At 58.7% G+C, this 23,703-nt stretch overlaps 1 protein-coding gene across 7 annotated transcripts in view; it reads right to left on the bottom strand.

The window, feature by feature from the left end:
• FOXP4 (forkhead box P4) overlaps window positions 1-23,703 on the bottom strand; it is a 49,983-nt gene that overhangs the window by 1,865 nt on the left and 24,415 nt on the right. For 2 of the 7 annotated variants that reach the window (XM_045541887.1, XM_045541888.1), the window contains exons 3-16: window positions 18,520-18,615; window positions 12,308-12,430; window positions 11,808-11,894; window positions 10,196-10,343; window positions 9,837-10,050; window positions 9,457-9,561; window positions 8,687-8,774; window positions 7,561-7,644; window positions 7,248-7,455; window positions 7,070-7,146; window positions 6,108-6,209; window positions 2,424-2,545; window positions 885-951; window positions 237-406 (exon numbers count right to left, since the gene is read on the bottom strand). In XM_045541887.1, the coding sequence (XP_045397843.1) occupies window positions 237-406; window positions 885-951; window positions 2,424-2,545; window positions 6,108-6,209; window positions 7,070-7,146; window positions 7,248-7,455; window positions 7,561-7,644; window positions 8,687-8,774; window positions 9,457-9,561; window positions 9,837-10,050; window positions 10,196-10,343; window positions 11,808-11,894; window positions 12,308-12,430; window positions 18,520-18,615 (1,691 nt within the window). Of the gene's footprint in view, window positions 1-236; window positions 407-884; window positions 952-2,423; window positions 2,546-6,107; window positions 6,210-7,069; window positions 7,147-7,247; window positions 7,456-7,560; window positions 7,645-8,686; window positions 8,775-9,456; window positions 9,562-9,836; window positions 10,051-10,195; window positions 10,344-11,807; window positions 11,895-12,307; window positions 12,431-13,933; window positions 14,361-18,519; window positions 18,616-23,703 lie in introns of those variants that run through there. The other 5 variants (XM_045541890.1, XM_045541889.1, XM_045541891.1 and 2 more) reach the window with 5 other exon arrangements.

Genomic DNA, 23,703 nt, shown 5'->3' with positions numbered 1-23,703 from the left:
GCTCTCTCCTAAGACATTGGGGCAGAGACTGCCTCGGGTTGGGGAAGAGAAAGAAGGGAGCAGAGCGGATCAAGAAAGAGAAAAAGAAGGGGGAGAAAAGGAGAGGGTGAGAAGAGGGGTGGGAGGAGGAGGAGAGAGGAGAGGGTAGAAAGGGAAAAGGGGCAGGAGGGGTGTCCCTGCGGCCCAGCAGCGTGTGGGAAGGGGGACCTGGGGGCGGGTCGGTGCCGTGTGCTCACCTGTACTGGGGTGGGGAGAGGCGAGGGGGGCTGCTGCTGCCGTTGCTGGGCAGCGGCTCCACGGGGGCGCCCACGTCCTCATGGCTGAGGGGCAGGAGGCTGCTGGCAGAGCCGGGGTTCAGCACGCCGGGGCTGTTGAGGAGGGGGAAGCTGCTCTCGGCCAGGGCGGCCTGGAGGGGCGCAGGGGTGGCCCCAGTCAAGTGCTGTCCTTCCCCAGCCCTAGAGAGCCTCCTGTGTGTCCGTCTGGCAGCCCCCCAAGCCCAGACTCAGCCTTCTGAGCACAGCGCACCTCCAGGGGCAGCAACTCTGACCCTGACCTCCTGCCTCCCAGCTTTCCTGGGACCTGGGCCTGGCTTATCCCCTCTTCCAAGGTCAGAGAACCCCCCCGATTGACAAGCCAGGAAAGGGGGTGCCATTGGGTACACCAACCTCCGTCCCTCTGCCTGGCCCTTGCCCCAACCCAGCCTGGAAACCAGAGGTGGAGGATGGACCGTGGGATGGTGTTGGAAACCCGGAGTGGTCTTCACTCCCCTCCATCCTTCCCTCCTCTCATGGCCCTCTGTAGGGGAGGGTGGGGAGGGTCTCTTCTACGATGAAAAGCAAGGGGGCAGGAGGGACCGGGCAGTGGGTGGGCTGGGGCCCAGTCACCTGGTAGCTGGCATTAAGTGCTCCGTAGCTGAGGCCCGAGATCATGTTCTTGACCAGGGTGGGGCTCCTGGGGGAGAGAAGGGGGCTCCGGCTCGTTCGTTCCCTCAGCCCCCTGCATCTCTCGACCCTAACTAGGCCTGTGCTGGGCCGGGACTGTCCATCACCGTCCCCGGAGGCCGGAGCAGGATGGGGCACCGTCTGCTGAGTCGTGTGAGTGCCTGATCTTACCCCATCCTCACACTGGCATGGCCCCTTCCCAGGAGAGGGTGCTGAGCCTCGCGGGGGCCCCGGGACCCCTCCAATGTCTTGGGTTGGTGAGTGGGCGCCAGGATCCCACCCACTGGCGGTCGTCACACCAGGCCGCCCCCCGCCTTTCCTCTCTCTGGTCTAGATTTTGCAGCGTTCTGCAAGGTCTGAGCGATGGCCTCCGCAGTCCCACAGCTGCAAAATCCACGCTTGCCCGCCGTCCTAAATTCCAGGACGTGTAACACGCCGTGTGCTCAGCCCGCGCCACCTGCCCACACAGAAGGCCTGCCCGCACTGGCGGTGCGCGGGGCGGGGCGGGAAAGGCAGCCGCTCAAGGCCTCTTCCACAGGGAGGCCCCTCGCAGAGCCTCTCCCGGGGCTGAGGAAGGCGTGAGGCTGCACAGGTGGAAGGAGCAGAGGGGCAATCTGAACTCAGGTCTTTTGATTTCAAGTCAGTAATGAGACATGCCAATACCTCCTGTGGGGACTGGCCCCTGACATCACTCCACAGGGACAGCTTCCCTTCTGTTTTCCAGGCCCCCACCCTGCCCTGGCCTCTGGCAACTGCCTGGGGTGCGAAAGCTCTTGGCTGGGGGGAGGAATCTTTGAGGGGAACAGGCACCCTAGAGATACCCAACTGGCTTCAGAGGTCTCTCTCCACACCTAGGGCCTCTGGCTGAGAGGCACAGGCCAGAGAGCACCTGGGTGAGGGTGTCAGGGGTGGGGAAGGCCGCGGTGCTACAGGGAAGCCAAAAGGGAGATTTTGACCCTCTCTGGATCCTTCAGCTGCCATTTAAAACGCCATGTGGTAGAGTGGGGTGCAGAAGACCTGGGGGTTGGGGGAGACCCCTGGTCCTTGACCAAGCTCTGCCACTGACCTGCTGTGTGGCCTCCCGCCAGCCCCTTGCCCTCTCTGGGCCTCTTCCCTGTAAAATGGAGAGGTGGGGCCCAGGGGCCTCAGAGGTCAGCTCAGCCTGGTGAGCTGGGGGGAGCAGGGGCCCGGGGGTGGCAGCCCCCTCGTAGCCTGCCATCTGGCATCTGTGTCCCAGCTCTGGCTGTGGCTACTGTGGCCTGTCTCTCTCTGGCACCAGGTCCCCCTTGCCACTTCCCCCAGGCAGCGTAAGGACAGAAGACATAAATGTCGCCTTCTTATCTTCTGCCACTTCCAGGTTCCAGCCCCCTCCCCGAGCACTAGGCTCTCCCACTGCTTTTCTCCCCACACCCCTCCCCCAACTGGGAAGCTTTGGCGCACAGGGGTACCCTGGTGCACCCCAGCAGGGCTGCGCCCACACACCCCGTCATCTTTGGCGGTCTCCGCTTCTGATACTCCCGCTCGTCCACGGTCCACACAGCACCCTTGACGTTCTCCACGCGGACGAAGCACTTGTGCAGGCTGAGGTTGTGCCGCACGGCATTCTGCAGGCGCAGAGAGGAAGGGATCAGCGGCGCTCACTCAGCCCTGGGGTGAGCACACAGGACAGTCCTCACCTGGCCCATCTCCCACGGGCTGCTAGGGTGGGGCTGGGCTGGGGGAGACCCTGCCAGAGGGACGGAAGCCAGGGGCTCCAGCCTCTTCCCCACCAATGACCCACTTTATCGTCTGCCCCCTCTCCCTGCCACAGTCTGGAAAGTTCTACCAACTCGACGATGTCTAGTTAGTAATAACCTGTTTCACTATCTTCACTAATCAAAGACACACGCAGCTGTTGCTCAGGGCTTCTGATCAGTATCAGATCACATTTGAGCCCTGGCACCTCAGTGAGCCTGCGACACCTCATCTCAGGTGTGTGCAGAATTTCCACTGAGCTTTTAAGAGTTCAGGAAATAACTTAGGAGCCCTCACTGCTACCTTCACTGGCCCCTGGGAGTCTGGGAGCCGCGGCTTTGAGCTTCAGCTTAGAACAAACAGACAGCTTATTTATTGACAGCATGAGGTATACAGCAGAAGCCTAATACATACTTGTTGAAATAAACTGGGAGAAAGGAGGTGTGGGTTTACAGCTGAAAGGAGAGTAAGAGGATAAGTCACCTTGTCACTCCCAGCTCCTCCTGGCAGGATAACTTCAAGAATTGGGGTCATCTGGTTTATAGGACACTTGGGTGGGGGTGGGGGTGCTTGGCCCACTTCTACCCCCCATGGGAGCCCTCCCTTGCCCCCTCCACATCCCTCAGTCCTGCCCCTGCACCCTCCTCTCCCAGCTTCACTGCCCCCCCGCCAGCCCCCAGCCATCACCGTCCTGCCTGCCTGCGTCCCTGTCCCTGCTACCTGTCCTCCCTCAGCCTCCCCCGCCTCATCCCCATCCTTGTCTCCTCTTTACATTTCTAAACGGGGAAGAAAGCGGGCAGGGCGGGCAGCCTGTGCCCCTGGAGATCCCCTCTCCCTCTCTCCCTTCCAACTCTTGCCACTTGCAACTGGCCCGATTTCATTACCAATTTTAATTTGCCTCTAATTAAATCCTGTGTATTTTTCCGACTCGCTTGCTAATCCACGAGGGAGGCGGGCGGCTGGAGTGGAATCTCTTGGAGCGATAATTACAAAGGGCCTAATCACGCCGGGGCTCCTGCCTCGGAATAAATTTGCCCGCATTACGGGGCTCCGATCCTCCGCTTTGCAAATGAGAATGACCCCAATTTCCGAGGATGGCCTCACCGGGGCTTTTTTCCCTCATTTCGAAGCCTGATTCGTGATGAGAGACTAATTCGTTACGCTGAAACATTAACGGCAATTTAAGGGGTCTGGCGGGGGCCGCGTAAACAAAAGGACGGGCCCACAACACGGGCCTTGGGAGGGGATGGACACAGGGGGAGGGCCAGCCAGGACCATCAGCCTGGCAGATGGCAGCTCTGTCCCTGGATGAACGGCAGCTGGCCTGGCCCACACCCGCTCCCAACCCTTCTGCCCTGGTCTGGGTAGGCAGTATCACAGGGTGGGGGCCAGAAAGGGTAAAAAAAGAGGAAAAGAAGGAAGCCAAAATAATTTAGGAGAGGAAGAAGAGCAACCTAAGGAGCAGCTGAATGGGTGGAAAGTAGAGGTAGAAGGGGAACAGAGTTGAATGTATCTGGGACCTATCTCCCAAGTAATATGAATGAAGTGTGGCTGAAAAAAACCTGAAGGTCAGAGTGGACCTCAAGCTGAGATGGATGGAGTCTGCTGTGCAGTGAGGAGGGCAGATGCAGCGCCCCCAGGTGGTGGAGGCTACAGCAGAGCACTGCTAACTGGGAAGGTCACCCTCTCAGCCATTCACTGTCTCTAGCTCAGCCGTCTTCTTACTGGGACCTGGACTAGGTGAGGGGAGATGGAGGTAAAGAACTGGGAGGGAGAGACACCCTACAGAGATGACCAAGGCTGGGCAACCAGTCAAAGGTGGCAGGGTTGGAATATTGAGAGAGGTGGCTTTGTGATGGTCATTGAGTGGTTTAAGGAAGTCACCTAAACCAGCTCCTCCTAATCTCAAGAGAAAAGTAGAAAACTGCAGTGGGGCGGGGTAAGTGAGAAGAGGAAAGGAGGGTGGGGGGTGAGTGGGACTCTGCCCCCAAGGATGAGGTTGTCTTATGGAAGTGAGGCTCTACATTGCCACCCTTAAAGGCAAAGGATTCAAATGCATTGTTAAAGTAAAGATTAGGTAATAATCCTAAAGGCAAAGGATTCAAATGTATTGTTAAAGCAAAGATTAGGTAATAATCCTAAGGATCCCTCAACCATTTCTAAAACCTGGTGTCGAACTGGCCTGGAGGTTGAAGACTGGACGAGGTGGCCCCAAGAAGGCCCTGCTGGCTCAGAAAGAGGGCAGGACTCTGGTTGGCAGGAAATGACATCACTCACAGCCAATCACAGCAGCTGTCCCAGCCCAACAGCCTCTCTCTCAAGCTTTGGGAATGGGGTATGGGGATACGGAAGGTCCCAAGTCACGAAGCAGTCCCTCCTGCTGTACTCAGCACATTCCTGGGGCACAGAAGGCTGGGCCCGGTGCAGACCCCACCCAGTGCTGTGCGCTGTGGGGAGGAGGACCTCAGTAACACTTGTTGAAACCTGGTGGGACTGGGGGAAGGAGCCTGTTTAACTGTAGTTCCTGCACTGGTCAGCAGGGGGACTCAAGAGCCAGGGATGCAATTAAGGTTCTGAGCTAGGGACTCCTCCCCTGGTGTCTAACCTTCCCCATAGGGCCCCGCAGTCTCTCCTCCTTCCCTCACCCCTCTCCCAATTTAGATATTGCTTTCCCACCCTGCCATGTGCACGTGAGCGCGCGCGCACACACACACACACACACACACACACACACACACACACACACACACACACACACACACACACACACACACACACACACACCCATCTTGGCTAGAAAAATAAATGGCTTAGCGCTCTAGCCCACATCTCTGTGTCCCATTTTTCTAGGGTCCCCCTCTTGCCTGCTCCTGGTCCCCCAGGAAAACTCTTATGGCTGAAGGTGTTGAAATGACTAATTGGATGGAGACAATTATCTTTCTGCCGCTGACGGCAGAGCTGGGGAGAGACGTGAGTGCCTGTGTGCGCCCAGGTTCGAGGTCCACCCCTGTGTCCCCGCTTGCACATCCCCCACTCGGGCTCCAGGACACGGACTGTCAGCCCGGGTATCGGGACCACAGGGTCTCTGTGAATCCATCCCAGCCTCCGTTCCAAGCTTGGACATGACCAATTCCCGGAGGGCCTGCTTCCCGGGGCTAGAGTCCTTGGAGCGCACAGGGGCGCACCCTGGGGGGTTTCTCCCCAGAAGGGCAGCAAGGCTGGAAGGGAGGGATCATTAAGAGGTAGCTCTAGAACATTCCACAGATCCTGCTGTGGTGGAGGTGGGGTAGACACCTAGCCCCACTGGGCCCTGGTGGGGCCAGTTCTGCAGGACTAGTTGTTTAGGAAACTAATTATTAGGCAGCCTGGTCTCAACGGGACGTGGAGATGTCCAAGGAGGGCCCAGGGGGAGGTGGAAGGGGCACGCCTCACCTTCCAGGTGGCCGTGTTTCTGCGGAAATAGGCAAACATCCTCGTGAACCAGTTATAGATCTCATTCAGGGTCAGCTGCCTGTCGGGGGTTTCCAGGATGGCCTGTGGGCAAGGGAAGAGCAAAGGGAGCCTCAGCCTGGGCCTCCGAGGGTCACAACGGCCCTGTGCTCTGCCCCGCAGGTGCCCTCCCTTGTGCCTGGCCCCAGGTCACGCGTGAGCAGGGGACCCGCTGCAGAATGCCCGGGTGAGAGGGTGGGTGGTGCCTGTAGCCCCGAGAAGGGCAGGCTGCCCAGCCCGGCCGGGGCTAACGGCGGCACGAGCCTGCCCGGGCCGTGCACCTGTGCAAGGGGCACAGGAACTGCTTCTGGAGGGAAAACGGCTCCAAGTGCCCCGCTCTGGACTGAGGATGGGGATGAAAGCAGTGTCCTGGGACGGAGATGTCCACGGGGTGGAGGCTGTTTGGAATCTATCCCGATGTTGGCAAAGGGCACTCCAAGCCTGAGATGGCGTGTGTGAGAACGTGTGGGAGGGTGTGCGTGCCTGCAGGGGAGTAACACAGAGGACATGCGTGTAACTGTGTATTGCTGTGTGTGACTATCACGTGAACACTGAGGACCTGAGGACTGTGGACACGGGGAGGGGGCAGAGGTGCACGTGTGCGTGTGCGTGTGCGTGTGCGTGTGTGAGAGAGGGGGCGGCAGCCTAGGAGCGCCGGTGCGGCTCTCACGGGAGTGTGCCAACGTGAAATGAGCACGTGAATGGCACCGCGGCGTGAGCAGTGAGAAGCAGCGTGTCCCCAGAGACGCGTCGTGTGAGCGGCAGGCCGACTGAGCCGAGGCCTGCGGGGGGAGCCTGGACAGCCGAGAAAGAAGCAAGACAGGTGTGGAGGGAGAGGACAAGGTGAGAGGGACAGGGCGCAGCCTGTGTGCCATTCCCCACCCTCCTTCACCTTTCGTGCTCACCTGGCGGATGAGGGAGGCGTAGGTGAAGGGGGGCCTGACGTCGGCGTTCTTGTAGAACTCGTGATTCTGCGCCAGCTCTGGGGGAGACAGGCAGAGGACCCGGTGGCCAGATGGGGAGGCCCAGCCTAGGGACACCACCCCTCCCCAAGGTGGCCCTGCAGCCCCAGCCTGCCCTCACCTGAGGAGATGGGCGAGCAGAACTTGTCGCTGCTTCTCCGGCGGGCAGGGCCCCCGCTGTGTAGGGAGGCAGAGCTGAGGCCGGGGGGCCGTAGGGGGGTGACAGGGGCAGCGGCCGAGGTTGGGGGGTGCACGAGGCCATCTGGGAAGGAGTCTGCTGCAGAGACGGTCACCTTAGAGAATGAGGAGGAGCCAGGAACCGGGTTCAGCTGTGAGCAACGGGGAGGGTGCTGAGCCCAGCACCCAGGGCAGGGGTCCTGAGGGCTGGGGTTCGTGGAGGGCTGCTGGGAGGCAGGGAGGGGAGCGTCACTCACTGGCTGGCTGAAGGGCTTGGGCTCGGAGGGCCGCATGTGCAGGTGGGCCATCATGGCCTGCAGCCGCTCGCTCTCCTTGGCTAGCTGTGAGGGTGCAGAGGCGGGAGGTGAGCAGGAGGCTGGCCCTGGGCGGCAGTGGCTCCTCTTCCTTCCCCGCATCCCCCCCTCCTTCACCAGATCCACAGAAAGCCCTCGCTCCAACCCGACTGGCTCCACGCCTCAGCACCCCAGCTCCCTCTGGCCCTGCCCCTCTGGCCCCGCCACGCCCTCAAGGCCAGGGCCCAGGCTGCCAGCTCGATGAAGCCCCCCGGACCGTGACCGTCAGAGCCTTCCTGCGTGTCCAGGCTCCAGATCCTCACCGCCTCTACACGGGGTGGGAGGTGGTTGGGGGAGGTCTCCTTCCTATCAGCACATGCCTGTCCTCCCTGAGGGGGCAGAGGCTGTGGCTGAGTGACACCGGCACCCGTGCCTGGAGCAGGGGCACTTGTGTGTGCCGGCCTCGCAGACTGAATGGAGACGCAGGAATGGATGAATGACTCACTCGCCCCATTCATAAATTCAATAGGTCTTTCATGGCTACCCCCTCCCGGCAGGGCGCTCTGCTCAGAGCCAGAAGGAAACGGCTGAGTATCGATTGGCTGACTGATGGGCTGTTACAGAGCGTAGCCTGAGAGCCAGACCACCAGAGTTCTAATCCCAGCTCTGCCACTCACGAGCCGAGTGGGCACAGACAAGTTCCTTTAGCTCTCCGTGCCTCTGTTTGCTCCATCTGTAAAATGGGGACAATAAGGGTACCCACCACATAAGGTTGCGAGGACTGCTTGAGCTAAATAGAGTATTTAGTACAGCACAAACGAAGTGCTCGACATGTTAGCTGTTACTATCATTTTTATTGTTCCTATGTAGCATGAGTCTCCTCTGGACCTCCCTGACCTTGGGTACCCCTCAGAAGCCAGCTGTCCTCACCTCACAACCATGGTAATGAGGACCTAGAAAGCGTAAGATGGTGGCTTTGACCATGGGACCCTCCCCCGTGAGACCCCCCAGAGCCCTCCTAGGAAGTCGGTGCTGTGGGCGGGCAGGGGCTGAGCCACTGTGTCCCTCCCCAGCGTCCTCTGGGCCACACCTGGATCTCCAGCTGCTGCACCACCTGCATCTGCACCCGGCACTGGGCCGTGCTGCGGTCGTCCAGGGCGTGCTCTGTGTTGAGGTGTCTTCAAGGAGACGGGAGGAGAGAAAATTGGCTGGGGCTTTCCTGCTGTCACCACCCTCCCAGCCCAGCCTCTAATCCCGCCCACGGCCTGAAGAGCAGACAGACAGATACAAAGAAGAGAAAGAGGTGGAAACACGGGGCAAGGGAGGAAGGCTGCTCCCTTCTCATCAGCTTCCTTTGATGTCTTTGCTAAAATCCCAGCTACAGAGAGATCTAATTGCAAATGAACTAATTAAGTAAACCTCTGACGAAGCGTGAAAACAATTTGTTTGACCCTGATGCTGCAAGGGTCTGGGAGACGGTGGAGTTAATCAGTCAGTGACAGAGCCTGGCACGGCTGTGGCAGCTGGCCGCCTGCTGCCAGCCGCCTGTCTGCCCCCCGCCCGCCTGTCCGCGGGCCTCAGCCCGTCACTCGGTCATCACTCTCCAGGGCTACCTCTGGAGGGGAGCGAGGGAGGGTGGTGGGTGGAGAAATGCTTGTATCTGTCCTCTCCTTTTCCTCCTGCCCCCCACCTGTTCTGGAGATGGCTGGGGAGGACGGGGACCTGAGAGTACAGACAGGGTGGGGGCGGCTGACCAGGGATAAGCTCGGGACCGAGGCCCCAGGAGGGCAAGATGGGCGGCAGGCTGGGGGGAGGCCCTGAGGGGAAGGCTGCCAGGGGAGGGGCTGGGATGACACCTACTTGATAAACTGGCCCAGGTCTTCACACAGGGTCTCACAGCCTGGCCACTTGCACTCTCCGTGTCCGTACAGCGGGTGGGAGCCAGGGGTCTCCTCATGGGAGGAGCTGGGAGGGCAGGAGGGAGGCGGTGGTCAGAGACCCTGAAGATGGCAGCAGCCCTGGGCCCCGCTCAGCACCAGCTCCCCTGCTGGTGAGTTCGCCCCTGACACTGGTTCCCAGGGGCTAGGCACAACCGTGTATGCCCTGGGAGAGGGGTGGACTTTCGGGTCCCTGAGCTCCGGCTCCTCCTCCCCAGTCCCCACCACGGGTGCCATCCCTCCAGGTCCAGGTCTGCCCTCAGGCAGGGATCTGGCGCCCCCTCCCAGCCTGGGCCCCAGTACCTGTCTCTCCGAGATGTGAGCACAGTGGGCTGTCCGTTGGGCAGGGTATGGTGGGAGAGCGGGGGTGAGACCTTGGGGGGAGCGGCGAACGAGGTAGCGGTGGCAGCTGTGCCAGTGAGGTCCAGCCCCTCCTGCTTGACGCTGTCCTCGGCAGGCTGCCCGGGGGTCCCTTCGCCCTTCCACAGCTGGGGCAGGTCCGTCGGGCACACGGCTGCTGCGGGAGAGACCCAGGAGGCTGGCAGGGCCCCAGGAACACACTCGGCCCTCTACCTCACCCCTGGGAGCGGGGGCTGCCAGCTCGCAGGTGCAGAGAGGGCTGAGGGCCTGGGTCTGGGAGGGGAGGGGTGGCGGACGCTCACCTTGCGGGAGGGTCTGGAGGGGCCCCGAGGCTTGGTTGGGCTGCAGGCTGACCAGCCCCTGCCTCTGCAGGTTGAGCAGGTGCTGCTGCTGCAACTGTTGCATTTGCAGGAGCTGCTGCTGGAAGGCCAGCTGCTTGTTCCCCAGTGCCTGGTGGGGGGCCCGAGGGGGCGGGCAGAGAGGGGTGCCGTCAGCCTCAGGCATGCCATCTGGCCCCCACCCTGCGGCCACCCCCTCCCAGGGCCTGTCAGCCCCTGGAGCTGTCGTTGTGGCGTCTGCAGCTGCAGCGTCTCTGCTCCCGGCCCAGCTTCCATAGGGCTGCATGCCTCCTCGCAGTAAACACACGCATGCATGCACGCACGCGCGCAAACACACACAGCCAGACCCAGGCACGCAGCACGACGCCCTCCCTCCTCCCGCCTGCCTCCTCCCGCTGCTTCAGCTCCCGCTGCAGCTGTGTGCGCCTGTGTGCGCCTGGGGGGCTCATCACAATGATCGATGAGCCTGTCAGGTTCTGGGGGCCACTCCCGCCTGGAGGGCATCCTTCCCACATGCCTGGGGTGCCCCCCTTCTGCTCTGGGGAGGGAGTTTTCTGTCCCCGCCCCCCAGCTCATCTCCTCTCTTGCTTTTTAGATAAAGAGAATCAAGGAGTCTGATGGACTCACTGGGACCCAGGCTCAGGGCACAGTCACATCACCACTGCCCAGGCGCCCTGCACTTGCCGGCTCACTCGCCCTCCCCTCCCCCATTCACACAGGCACTGACAAGTCAGGCTGTCAGCAAGTCTTTTCTGAGCCCCGGGAGCCAAGCATGTCCAGGGTGTTTGGGAGGCAGGGACGTCTCTGCCTGCCTGCCCTAGGGGTAGAGTAGGGGGCTGGCTAGTCAATAAGGCGACAAGAGGACAAACCCAGCCTAGACACCTGCAGGCAGATAACACACCAATTACAAGCCAGCTGAAGGGGAGGCTGAGGGTGGAGAGAAGGCCTGGGTTTCAGGGCAGCCTTCTGGGAACTCAGGGCTATGGTGAGGGCAGCAGGACGGAGACACAAGAATGGGGGCGGGGGAGGGGCCTGGTATAGGTGCTCAGATGGGGCAGGGGTGCAGGCTGGGAGCTCTGGGAGGATCCTCCTGGGTGAGGTGGGGGGGGCTGGGAGAGACGTTATCAGACGGGTCAGGAGCTGGGGCTGCTGAGGCGGGGCAGGCAGGCTGCTGAGGGACAAAAAGAGCCTCAGGGCAGGTGTGGAGGGCTGAATGCTGGGTCACTAAGGGACAAGTGGGCAGGAAGATGGCATGGCCACGAGGTAGCGGGACATGAGTGTGGACCATCAGACACCACACAGCGATGATGACACGCACATATGTGTCCATAGGCACATGCACAGAGACAACACAAGGCAAGGAGAGAAAGAATGTGGGGGAGATGGAAGCAGGCAAGTGAGCCGCCATCCCCTCCCCCAACTTTTTGCTGATTTTTCTACTATTCCTACAAGGCAATTCCCTCCTGACCACTTCTGGACTCCCAGCCGCTGGCCGGGAGGGGCTGGGGCTGGGTGATGGGCTGTAGGGGACGTCCGCCGTTACCGTCGGGGCTGTGGGCTGCGGGAGCCCTCTCACCTCTTTGGGTTGCTGCTTGCCAGCCTGCTGCTGGGTGAGGAGTTGCAAGTGGAGCTGCTCTTGCTGTTTCTTGTAGTATTCCTGCAGCTGGGGGTGGAAGGCAGGGGTGGGATCACTCTCCCCAGTCAGCCCTGAGGGTCCCTGAGCGGGGCGGGTGCAGAGGGAGGGGAAAGGGCCAGGGAGGCTCGTCCCACAGCTCTGAACCCCCTGCTCTGGGTGGATCTCCTGAGAAGGCTGCGAGGACAAGGTGCCAGGGTGTTCCAGTACTTTGCCCTTCCCTGGAGTTCAGCAGACAGCGGGGCTGGCAGCAGGGAGGGCTGCTGGGAGAGAGGCCTGACCTCTGACCTCTCCTAGCTGCCCTGGAGGAATGCAGATGCGCCTGGCCTGAGCAGTCCCTCAGGTTTCTCCCAGCGCTGGCCCTCAGTGGTGGTGGTTAACAGCCCGGGAGAGGGAAGCTGGGCAGAGGAGGGACCCGGCGGTCTGTCCCAAGCCGGACTCACCTGCTGGAGCATGAGGGCTTGCTGCTGCTGGAGCAGGGCCTGCAGCTGCGGCGGGGACAGAATCTGCTGCATCTGCTGCGGGGTGAGCATCTGAGGTGACATCATGGCCACCGACACGGGCACCTGCGGGATTCGGCCGTTAGCCTGCTCACCTCGATCCCACCCCAGGGAGAGGCAGCACCCAGGGCCCCGCCACGGCGTGGCGGAGTGGCTCTGAGTGGGACCGCCTGGGTTCAAATTTGGGCTCTGCCTCTCTGCTCTGTTTTCCTTGTCTCTAAAATAAAAACAGCAATAGCGCCTACTTCTTAAGGTTCCCATGAGGATAAATAACTTAATACTTAAGACAGAGGCTGGCACACAGCAAGTGCTTATAAGGGTTGGCTATTATTGTAGGATGTGCTGTCCTCGGGGCAGGATTACATCCGAGTGACACTGATCAGTAGAACCCCTGCTTTGGAGGGTTTCTGCTCCTTACTCTCGCTCAGTCTACTCTGAGAACACGACCTGCAAGGTGGGCCTGGCTGGGAGGGCAGTGTATGGCCATCGGAAGGATTCAAAAAGTGGCCCCCCTGGCAGGAGGACCTGGACCATGGCCCCGCTCACACACATGTCACACTCTCCAGCACACCTGTCTGGATGGCACACATACACAATGGCCCAGAGCCGAAGCCCAGGGAGTGCTGCTGGCACCATGCTAGCCCTGGCGTGTGGGCATGTGTGTAATTTTGTCTAGAGAGAGGCAGAAGGAACAACAGGCAGGGAGTTAGGAGGGCAGGCGTCTACTCCTAGCTCTGTACTGAACTTACTGTGTGGCCCTGAGCAAGGCATCTGCCCTCTCTGGGCTGCCAGTTTCTTCAAACAAAAGACACAGGGATTGGGCTGTCAGAGATGACACCTAGCTGGAATATTCAGGCTGGAAGTAGAGCAGCTTTCTGCTCCTTGCCCTGGGTTAGGCCTCTATAGGAGGCCCCAGGAATCCAGCCACAATGAAAAGGTTCAGGGGAAAACAATGACATCATTCTTTTCCCAGCCCCACCTCCCCTGAAACCCCCAGGCTTGCGCAGTCTCGGCCAGGCAGGTCTAGGCCCCAACGTTGTCTTGTTCCCGTTTTAGCAGGACAGTGCCCTGTTGGGGTTGTCTGCCACCCCCACCACTCTGTGAGCCTCACCTATATGGGACTCTTCTCTAACCTCCTCTCTTACCCCCAAGTCCTGGCAGAGTGCCCAGCACACAGTAGGTACTCACTAAGTGTTTGCTCCCTGGGCTGAAATGCCTTCCCCAGCAAATGAGAGGCCCCTCTGCTGGCCTTGGGGTAGGAAGGGAGGGGTATGGGGCCAGCCCAGTCAGGGAGGAGTGTGCAGGGACTTGTCCTGGGTGGTGACAGGTTAGGTTCCCAGGGGACCCTCCCCCAGCCTCAGCCCCACCTGTGGGGCAGGGGAGGAAGAGCTGGTTCTCTTCCCAATCCCTGGCAGGGGCAGGACTCAGCCTTGAACCACCCCTTAAGCCACAGATTAGGAAATCCCCAGGAGAGGAGCAACCAGGGAGGTACAGTGAATCCAAGAATACGGGGAACCCCCACTGCCCCCAACTCTTCTCACCCCTCCATAACCAGTGGCTGTGACCCACCTGGGCCTTACTCCTTTATCCCGGGCCTGGCAGGCGTAACGCCTAGCTTTTCAGTAATGGACACACCACGTGAATGAAGGCTCCCAGGGACCTCTAATCCAGAGGGGATGTGCCACGTCAGCCCTCAGAAGTGCTTTTGTCTCTTTTCACCCCGTTCCTACCAATGCAATCAGAGAGGTCTGGTGGCTTTAAGGGGCAGGGTTGGGATTCAAGCCCAGGTGTGTGTACTCCACGGGTCCCAGGTCCCATACTGCCTGCCCCATCTCCAGGGCAGGTGCTGAGAAGGGTCAGGGAGGGCACATGGAAATGGGACGTCCAGGGGCCGAGGGGCCGATGAGGCTGAAACCACAGAGGCAAACTTCCTGTGTATCCCGGAAGGACTCTGCAGAAAGCCCAGCTGCAGGGTTGTATGGCCCTTGCTCTCTGAGGGGGCCTGGGGTTGGGGGCAGACAGACCCAATCCCCTTGCAGAGGCAGCTGGGGTAGCTGCTCAAACAACTTGGGTTTTGCCTCCCAAAGTTAGGATGCAAACCCTAGGCCAGGAGTGCCTGGCATGGAGCAGTTACCAGGACTGTCCTGTCCTTCCTCCTCCCACGGCGGTGGTCACAAAGAGAGGCGTCGTGGTGCTGGTGGAGAGCTCACAGCCCTGATTTCTGAGTCAGGTGAGCCTGGTTCTTGTCCCTGATATTTACTACTCTTGGAAATCACCGAGCATCACTTTCCTGTCTCCTGCCTGCTGGAGCACCTGACCTCCCCGAGTCACACGATGGTGTCACACGATGGCATCACACGATGGCAATGAGAGGGCGTTGCTGACCGCTTAGTACATGCCGGGCACTTGGCTAACCTTTTATGTTAACCCTGCATCTCCATAGCAACCCTGTGAGATGTTACCATCGTCACTGCCATTTCACAGATGAGATGAGAAAACTGAGGCCGAGAGAGGTTCAACAGCCCGCCCTGCCCCGAAAGGGAGAGAAGTGGTAAAAGTGATTGGTATGCTGATCAATTCTCCGTAAATGTAAAGACAATCACTCTTTAAAACATTCTGGATTTCCCCTTTCCCCTCTTTTCTGTCCTTTCCCTCCCCCTTCTGCCCTGTTGTGCCCTGGGGCACTGCATGGCAACGGTCACTTAGGACCAAACTGGGGAACCTGTGGCCTCAGGGCCACACGTGACCTTCTGGATCTTTGAGTGCAGCCTTTTGACTGAAGCCAAACTTCACAGAACAAATCCTTTTATTAAAGGGATTTGTTCTGTGAAGTTTGGATTTGGTTGAGGGTCACACTCAGGGATCTGGAGGGCCACAGGTGGCCTTGAGGCCGCAGGTTCCTGACAGTCATGTCAAGGTGGCCCAATGGGTTCAAGAAGGGTCAGTGAGGTGGCTGCCACATGCGGATCTCCCAAGCGGGCCGACCCCATCCACCTCCCCCCTTTGCCCCTTGGGGTTCTGAGGACTGAGCTGGAGCTGCTTTGGTATCTCCGCTGACCCCCCGCCAGGCTAGATGGCAGGATGGGCACTCTGCAGCTAGCAGGCTCGGCAGGGCCCATGAGTCACCATCTGGAGAGCAGCCAGGGCAGCTAGCTGCTTACTAGAGCCCTGCAGCGTGAGCCCGGGCCAGTGCCCGCAGCTGCCCCAGCCCCTCCCTCAGGGACCCTGCTCAGGCCCCTGAGCCCTCCGCCACCAGGAATACGGTGTGCTCGGCTGGATGGCCTGACCGGAAGGAACAGGGACAGTGCCTGACATAAAGGAAGCTTATTGGGGTCTGAGGGTGGGGATGGATGCAATTTGGTGCCAGAGTCAAGGAAACAAATACAGCGTTTTAAGCATGGGGTCTGGAGTCGCTGGGGGAGTGGGGAGTAACGTGGTGACATTAGGCTGGAGCTTGGTTTGAGTTCCACTCCTTTGCACATGGCCAGAAGGAAGTCCTCAGACTAACCCTGGGCTGCAGGTGCAGCAAGTGAGAGACAGTGCTAGAATACGGAGAACAACTTCTGGAAATGCCAGGTAGGGGACAGAGTCCAGGGGCCTGGCCCTAGCCACCTCCCCTCCACCCAGCCACCTGTGCTGCCTGCTGGGATGAGCCTCTTCCTGCTGGGGCCCCCAGGCCTGCACACAGCCAGGCAACCCCACTGGGCTGGAGCTGGAGCCCTGAGCTGGTTTTGGGGACTCTTCTGAAGCTGGCTCTGCTGGCTGTGGCAGGAGGGGCGTGGGCAGGCAGCCCTGCTGGAAGCAGAGCAGCAGCATTCTGTGGGGACCACTGGGAAAGGGGGTGCTATCGATCTCCCTGCGTCACCTGTTTCACTCAAGCTCCAGTCAGCGAAATGCACTTTTACGCTTGGGCGGGGAGCCCGGCCCTCCAGCTCCTCTCTCCCTCCAGCAGCCTTGAGCTCACAGAAAAGCTATTTCTAGGCCCTGCACCCTACTTGGGGACAGAGGTCCCACCTTTTCTCAGAGACTGTAAACATAGGGGTGGAAGGCAAAGAAGGTATGCAGGCTGCAGGAGAAAGACGGGGATCCACAGTCAGGCTCTGGGGGAAGCTCAGACATGGCCCTAAGAACCCCCATCTCCCCCAGACCCAGGGAGCCACGGCCTGGGCCTGTGTACCTGGGAACTATGGTGTTCACTCCTGTGCTAAGCGCAAGGGAGCATCACAAAGCAGTGATTACAAGTGTGAGTCCTGGACTAGTTGTACGGGTTCAAGTCTGGGCTCTGCCCCTTATTCACGGTGTAACTTTGGGCAAGTTCCTTAACCTCTCCAGGCCTCAGTTTCTTCATTGCAAGATGGGGCTAATGGCAGCACCTGTCCCATAGGATGAGATGATACTTGTGAAGTGCTTGGTGCCTGCCTCGTGGTAAGCACTCTGCAATGTCAGCGGTTAGTCTGGGAAGGACTCAGTATCTGTTGAATGAATGAATCAATCTATCAATTTGGGGGAAGGTGGCAAGGAGAGAGAAGGCCTGAGAACAGGATCATTTCATCTGTCTCTCTGACCCCAAAACCTCTAGGCCTCCCTCATTTTGGAGGGGGAGGGTCTCCTAAGGAAGAGTCCACAGCCTCCCTTCCTCCCTCCAGGATTTCGGCTCTCCTGCTTCTGACACCACGCTAGAAGGTCTTCGTGCCTGACTCAGCCCCTCTGACGACCACCAAGCTCCCTCCCTCCTGCCTTGGGTCAGCAGGCTCTTCCTGGTCTGGGGGGACATTCCTCTTGCCCAGCCTACCCCTCCTTGTCCTTAGAGGGGGGCACTAAGCTGGGCCCAGGGTGGGGAGGATTCAGAGAAGTAGCCCAAGGGCCACTGCAGACGCAGGGCGTGTATGAGGCTCACTAATTCAGAGAGACCCAATCCTGACACCACACAGGCGTGAGAGCCTTTTACATCATCCTGGTCGTTCCAGAACTTTCTCTTCTTCCCTTTATTGATTTTCCAGATTTCGTCCTCCCCTCCTCCACCCCAGGTCCACCCCAACTCCTCCCCTTTGAGGGTTGTCTCGTCAGGTTCAAGATTTTTAAGAGGGCTACTGCTGAGGCTGCACATCTGTCTGGCACCTTGAACTTTTCCAAAGCACTTTCCGAACCTAAACGCGTTTTATATAAAACCCAGACACTTTGTCAGAGCCCTGGAATCTCCTCCAGGACAAAGCCGGGTCCTGGGTCCTTCTCTGAGCACCTGCACCCCACCCTACCCTCCTCGCCTCCCTCAGCTCCAACCCCAGTCTCCAGCAAGCCTGTGGCTCAGGATCCCTGCTCAGGCCCCGGCTCACCCTTCCTCCCTTAGATAAACTTCCTTTCAAAGCCCTGCTTAATCCTCTCCCCAGTTCCAAGCCTCCCCCGCTGCTGTGGGGGGGCGGGGAGGATGCTGGGCTGTTGGCAGAGGGGGAGGGGAGCGGGCTGCCCGAGTTGTGACCCAGCCCAGACTCAGACTGCAATTCTCCCAAGTTCTTTGTGACACAAAAGGTAAACAGAAGGCCTGGGTGCCCCCCCTCGCACCCCCTCCACCCCCTCCAGTTCTCCCCTCCCCCAGCCAGCCAGATGGGCTGGCAAGCTGGGGGGAAGGGAGAAGGGGAAAAAAGGGCAGATTGTGCAAAGAAAAACAAAAGAGACAGAGAGACACCAAGAGACAGGAAATGTGGAGAGACTGGAGAGTCAGTGGGGGAGAGATAAGGGGGAGACCAGGTGACCCACGGTGGCGACTGGGAGGGGCCGAGACCCAGACACGGAAACAGAGGGATAGACAGAGTGACCCACAGGGACACAGACACAGAAGTGACCGAGAGGGGAAGAGGCAGGGGAGAGGAAACAGTGAAAGGGGTACAAAGAGACAGTGAGAGCCACAGACAGACTCCAACTTGGAGAGACAGACACAAAGAGAAAGAGGCTGAGCGAGGGGAAGGCCCAGCGATCAGGTGGCAACGAGAGAGAAAGTGGAAGTCTCTTCACCCCACCCCTGCAGTGACTGAATTTCCTTCTAGAAAGCTGCCCACTTTTTGGCATTGGGGGCTGGCAAGAGCAGTTCTCCAAGGGGTCCCTGCCCTCCCTCTGTGCCAGGCCCACCCTCTAGACCTGGCCTGAGCCTTCCTCCTCACCTGCACGGCAGAGGCAGACTGCTTGCTGTCAGTGTTCCCGGGGGAGCTCAGGCCTGAGGCCTGCTGCAACAGGAACTGCCGGGCCACCTGGAGAGCCTGCAAGACAGGGGCTGAGTCAGTGCCGCTCTGCCCCAGCAGTAGCCTGAGAGGCTGGGTGGGATCCAGGACTCGGGGAGAGTTTGGGGTGTCAGCGGGGAGGAACTCTGGGTAAGTTAGAAGGTCTTGGGGGTGAAAGAGTCACGGATCCAAATGGGCTTGGGGAAAGGACAGAGGTAGGAGTCAGGAGAGCTCCAAATGGGGTTCAGGGATCAGAGCCCATAGGGATTTATTCTTGTTGGGACTCAATGGGGACAACAAATGGAAGGGCCAGTGCTCAAAAATGACTCTAGGATAAAGTACAGGGGTTGGACTTGGGGCATTAATAACAGGTACCATTGCTGAGCATCGACTATGTGCCAGGCACTTTACAGGCAATAGCTTATTCAATCTGTCCCTTAAGGCTGTGAGGTAGGGATTATTAGCCCCCATTCTGCCGATGAGTCTCCAGGAGGTTAAGAAGTTTGCTCAATATCATATTGCTAGGAGGTATCAGAGCCAGGATTTGAGCCCAGGAACCTGGCTCCAAGACCATCTGCCTTAATGGGGTGGTCCATCTGGGGGCTAAAGGAATAGCATTCACTGTGGAGTTAGAGCACACACTGGGGGGATGAGGGTAGAGTCCAGGGGTCAGTGGCACAGGGTCTGAGCCCTGCATGGCTTTCTGAGTTCAACAAGTAGGGGTATAAGGCATTGTGGCACTGGGGGAATCGCATCAAGTCCTGAAGGATGTCTGAACTATCAGCAGAGATGCATGGACCACAGTGGTTTGGGCTTGGAGGACATGGTGGCTTGGACTGGACTGTGAGTCAGAGGGGTCACAGGAGTGGGAAGTATATGGAGTTTACAGGAGGAGCAGCTCCGGTGGGTCAGTGTGACAGTCAAGGAGTCAGTGGGTCCAGAAACTTCTCCATACAGCCAGCCAAGCCTTCTGTGCCCTCAACCTGGGTCAGTGGGGGGTTCACAGGCTGAGGATGTAGGGACCTGTCCTGAATCCACATTCCAGGAGCACAAAACCCGTCTGCCTCCAGGTTCCTCAAGATGCCCATGCGTGTAGAGCAGCTGTGCCCAGGCCCTTGACGGGGGCTCTGGCATTAGACAGACCTGGGTTTCAGTCCCAGTTGCTTGGCTTACCAGCTGTGACCTTGGGCAAGTTATTTCTTTCATCTCTCTGTACTTGAGTCTCTTTATCTGCAAAACTGAGACACTACCCATCTCTGAATTACTGGAGGGATTAAAGGACCAATGCCTGGCACCTAGTTGGCATTCGGGAAGTGTTCACTCCCTTCCTTTCTCATTAATCTCTCAACAGTTCTCCACTTCACCTCCTCCGGCCTCTCCCCCACAGAGCCGCGTGCCCCGTGCTTATCAGAGCAACGCGCCCACTTGTGGCTCACTCGCGCATCCGTCCACACACTCGTTTTTGCTCACGTGGGCTTCTAGCCTCCTGCTCCCCCACAAGCACCTTCAAGGCAAAACCTTTTAAGGTGGGGCAGGGATGTCACACTCACGGCTCAGCAAGCAAACGTGGAGTGACCACCGTGTGCCGAGCACACAAACGCAGCCACCTCCGCAGCCCGCTCGTGCCCGTACTGACCGCCGAGCCTCCCCTGAGACTGCGTCTAGTTCACCTCGGGATGATGTCTACACGCGCTACACGCTCCTCACGGCCCCCCGCCCGTGGCCCAGGCTTCCAGTGGGCGGCAGGAGGGTACTTCTCTCCACGATTCACTTCAGAAAGTGGAAAGCTGACCTTTCTGAGTCAAAAGGCTCTGAGAAGCCACGGAAACAGGGGTCAGGAGGTAGGGTACAGTGGGCAGGAGAGGCAGGGAGGGGCCAGGTGGTCATCAGGAAGGAGGCCCCGCCGCTACCGCCTTGCTCTTACTGACCCCTCCAGGTCTAATGACGGATGTTCTTTGTCCTCCAAAGGTGGAGGCAGGTGGAGGGGGCACAGGGTCCAAGGCCAGGGGCAAGGCTGGCTGAAGAGGATGGCTCAGAGGAGCTGGGCAGCCCAGGGGCCCAAAAGGGGTACTGGTTAGGGTGGGGGGATGAAGCATCCCAGATCCTGGGGGGGACAGTAGGGGAGGGACTTATGGGGAAGCTGGGGGGAGAGCCCTGCTCAGTCTCCTGGGGTGCACGGAGGAGCGGCCAGGGGAGTTGAATTCACTCCCCATTGACTCTCTTACTTTGTGGTCCCCTGGAGCATGAAATTACATGATTTACAGGAAAAAATGACAGGGCCTTGCAATCTCATTCCTGTGAGACCTCCCTCCCTGTGACAGGCCCTTCCTCCCCCCCCAACCCCACCCCTGCCTCCAGGCTTCCCTCCTCTTCCTCCTGCCAGCCTAGGTCCCTGCCTGGTAGGCCAGATGAGAGAGAACCAGGCAAGACCTCACGCCAGGCCGAGGCTGCCCCTTCCCTGACTCCCCACTCTGCCCTCCACTGCAGTCCTCACAACACTCCTTCATGTACAGCTGTGACGTCCCCGCTGGACGCTGGGACCACGCTAGGTGCTGGGATACAGAGAAGCAGAACATGGTCTCCACCCCCTGGGCTCACAGTGGGTTGTGTGATGACAGATTCTTACACAGACACTGCTAAGGAGCTGGTCAGCCCGAAGCTGGGCTGGGCACCAGGGCCCAGAGAGGGGCTTCCTCTGCCTGGGGAAGTCTGGGAAGGCTTCCCAGAGGAGGTGGCAGCACTAACTGGAGTCTCGCCACCTGAAAGGTGAGTTCACCTTCTGGACAAGGAGAGTCACATCCATCACTCTGGTGTACTAGTTGTATCTACACTGCCTGCTGGCACTGGGGCCTGTAGACCATGGGACCGCCCACTAGGTCTGGGAGATGTGGGAAATACCAGGCCCTGATCCGCAGAGATCCAACCATAGACTGAAGCCTCCTTGAAAGCACAGACGTTGTCTAAGGTAGCTGTGAGCATCCCCACCCCAGTACATAGTGGATGTGTGACACCTACTCACAAAATTCATTTGCGTCTAGGCTGAATACAGGAGGCCAGCAAAGGCTGACATTGAGTTTAACAGCTAATGTTTGTGCAGTACCTTGCAGTTTTCAAAGCACTTTTTCAAACATTTAATTGAAACTTTACAACACTGAGCTAGGCAGAGCAGGCATCAATGCCTCCATTTTACAGACAAGGAAACTGAGGCCCAAGGTCTCATAGCTAGAAGTAGTGGAGTCCGGGCACCTGGCTGCCCAGCTCCCCCACAAATGAGGGGCCCTCATGACCCCATGCAGAGGCCAGCGCGGGCTCTGAATCCCTTCCCCCTCATCTGTGTGCTTTCAGCTCTCGGGGTGGGAAGGGGAAGTGAAGATGGTTGTGGTAGAGGGAGAAGACCAAGAAAGGAATCTCCAGGAGAAAGGCGGGCTCAGTTTCCCTTCCCAGGGGACCAGAGTTACCCAAACACAACGCTGGGTAGAAATGGTGTTCAGATGTCCCACCAGGGAGAAGCCATCATGGAAAACGTGGAACGGGGAAGAGGGAGCTCAGGACAGAGTGGAAATCTGGAGCCATTTGGCCTCTTAAGCCTCCTTCTCTTCCTCCCTCCACCCCTTGGACTGAAAACCGAATGCCCAGCTCTGTGGCTTGGGGATAAGGTCTGCTCTTCCTTCAAGGGAGGCAGTGCCAACCATTCAGCACGCGGACTCTAGCCAAGAGACATCTGCATCCAGGCCCTGGCTCCACCGAACACGAAGTGACCTTGAGTAAGTCACTTTACCTCTTTGAGTCTCCATTTCTTCCGCTGCAGAACTGGAACAACCCCAAACTTCCTCACAGGGCTGCTGTGAGGAGCACATGGGACAGTGTGCATGAAGTACTCAGCACACTGCCTGGCACCCAGTGGGTCCTGGCTGAACGTTCACTGTTGCTATTATTATTGATCTTTCACCAGGCAGCTCCTGGTCATTTGCCCGATGCCCCTGGAAGGCCTTGCTAACCAACCCTCTTTCAGCCTACACCACCCCTCTTCCCCCTCAAGCCTAAGAACTCAGTCTGTTAATGAAGCTGAACTCTTCTCCCCCATCCCCCATTCAGAAGTCATTAGCAGGATCTCTGCAATTAGGAACAAATGGCTTATAACGGATGGCATGGGGGGGTGGGGTGGGAAGGAGGGAATGGAGCTGTAGCTTTGAGGGCAATAGGGAGCTGCTGTGAAAAGCGAGTCTTGGGGCAATGGGTTTCTGGTCTCCAGGACGGGACCATACCCCCATTTCTGTTTCTGAGAACTCGAGGTTGGGGTTGAGGGGTGGGAGAGGGATCATCCTCTCTGGGGAAGCCAGGTGCAGGGCTGTGCACCAGTCCTTTCGCCAGGCTGGAGGCCTCGGGGTCTGCGTGTGCGGGAGGGCAGGGCTGTGCCCATCAGGAAACAAGCTCACAGGGTGGCTGAGAATGAGAAGCAGCAGCACACGGACCATAGCCCTGGCGAGCTGCAAGTGTTGGAGGGCCAGTGTTTCTCAAATTGCTGGTCATGACCCCATGGTGTGTCATACAATCAATTCAGTGGGTCAAAAAATAGGAATTTTATATACACGTGCATTTTTATTTATACTGATCTAATTCACGTATAGATGAGGAAATGGAGATCCAGAGAGGGGCAGTGACTTGCCCAGAGGGACACAGTGGCAGAAGCAGAACCTGAATCCACCAGGCCTGAAAGTGGGCTCTGCACGGGAAGCAGCAGCTCGAGCTGGCCGGGCAGGGTGGAGGGCGCACGAGCAAATTCTGGTTTAATTTGGATGATGGTGAGGGGCAGCCAAAATAAAGAAAATCCAAACTTCTTTTGTCTGCCTCTGGTTCGTTACGGCAAAACTGGGATTCAGTCTTACTTAAATTGTCTTGATAATTAATTTTCACTGGGGGTTGCTGGCTTTAGGAGAAGGGGGGACTAAACAGTGTTTGAGGTGCTGGCCCCACCTCACCCCACTCCAAACCTGAAAAGCATTCTCTGGAAAGCCCACCACCTTTACCTCCAGGGCAGCAGGCTGACTTGCTATTAATTTACCAATAATTTACCAAGTAGTTATTAAGCCTGCAAGGTGCTCAGACTTCCTCAGCATTAGGGACGCA

The sequence above is a fragment of the Lemur catta genome, chromosome 2, assembly GCF_020740605.2.
Source record: "Lemur catta isolate mLemCat1 chromosome 2, mLemCat1.pri, whole genome shotgun sequence".
In the NCBI taxonomy this organism is placed as follows: Eukaryota; Metazoa; Chordata; class Mammalia; order Primates; family Lemuridae; genus Lemur; species Lemur catta.
This window is presented reverse-complemented; position numbering and strand designations above follow the sequence as displayed.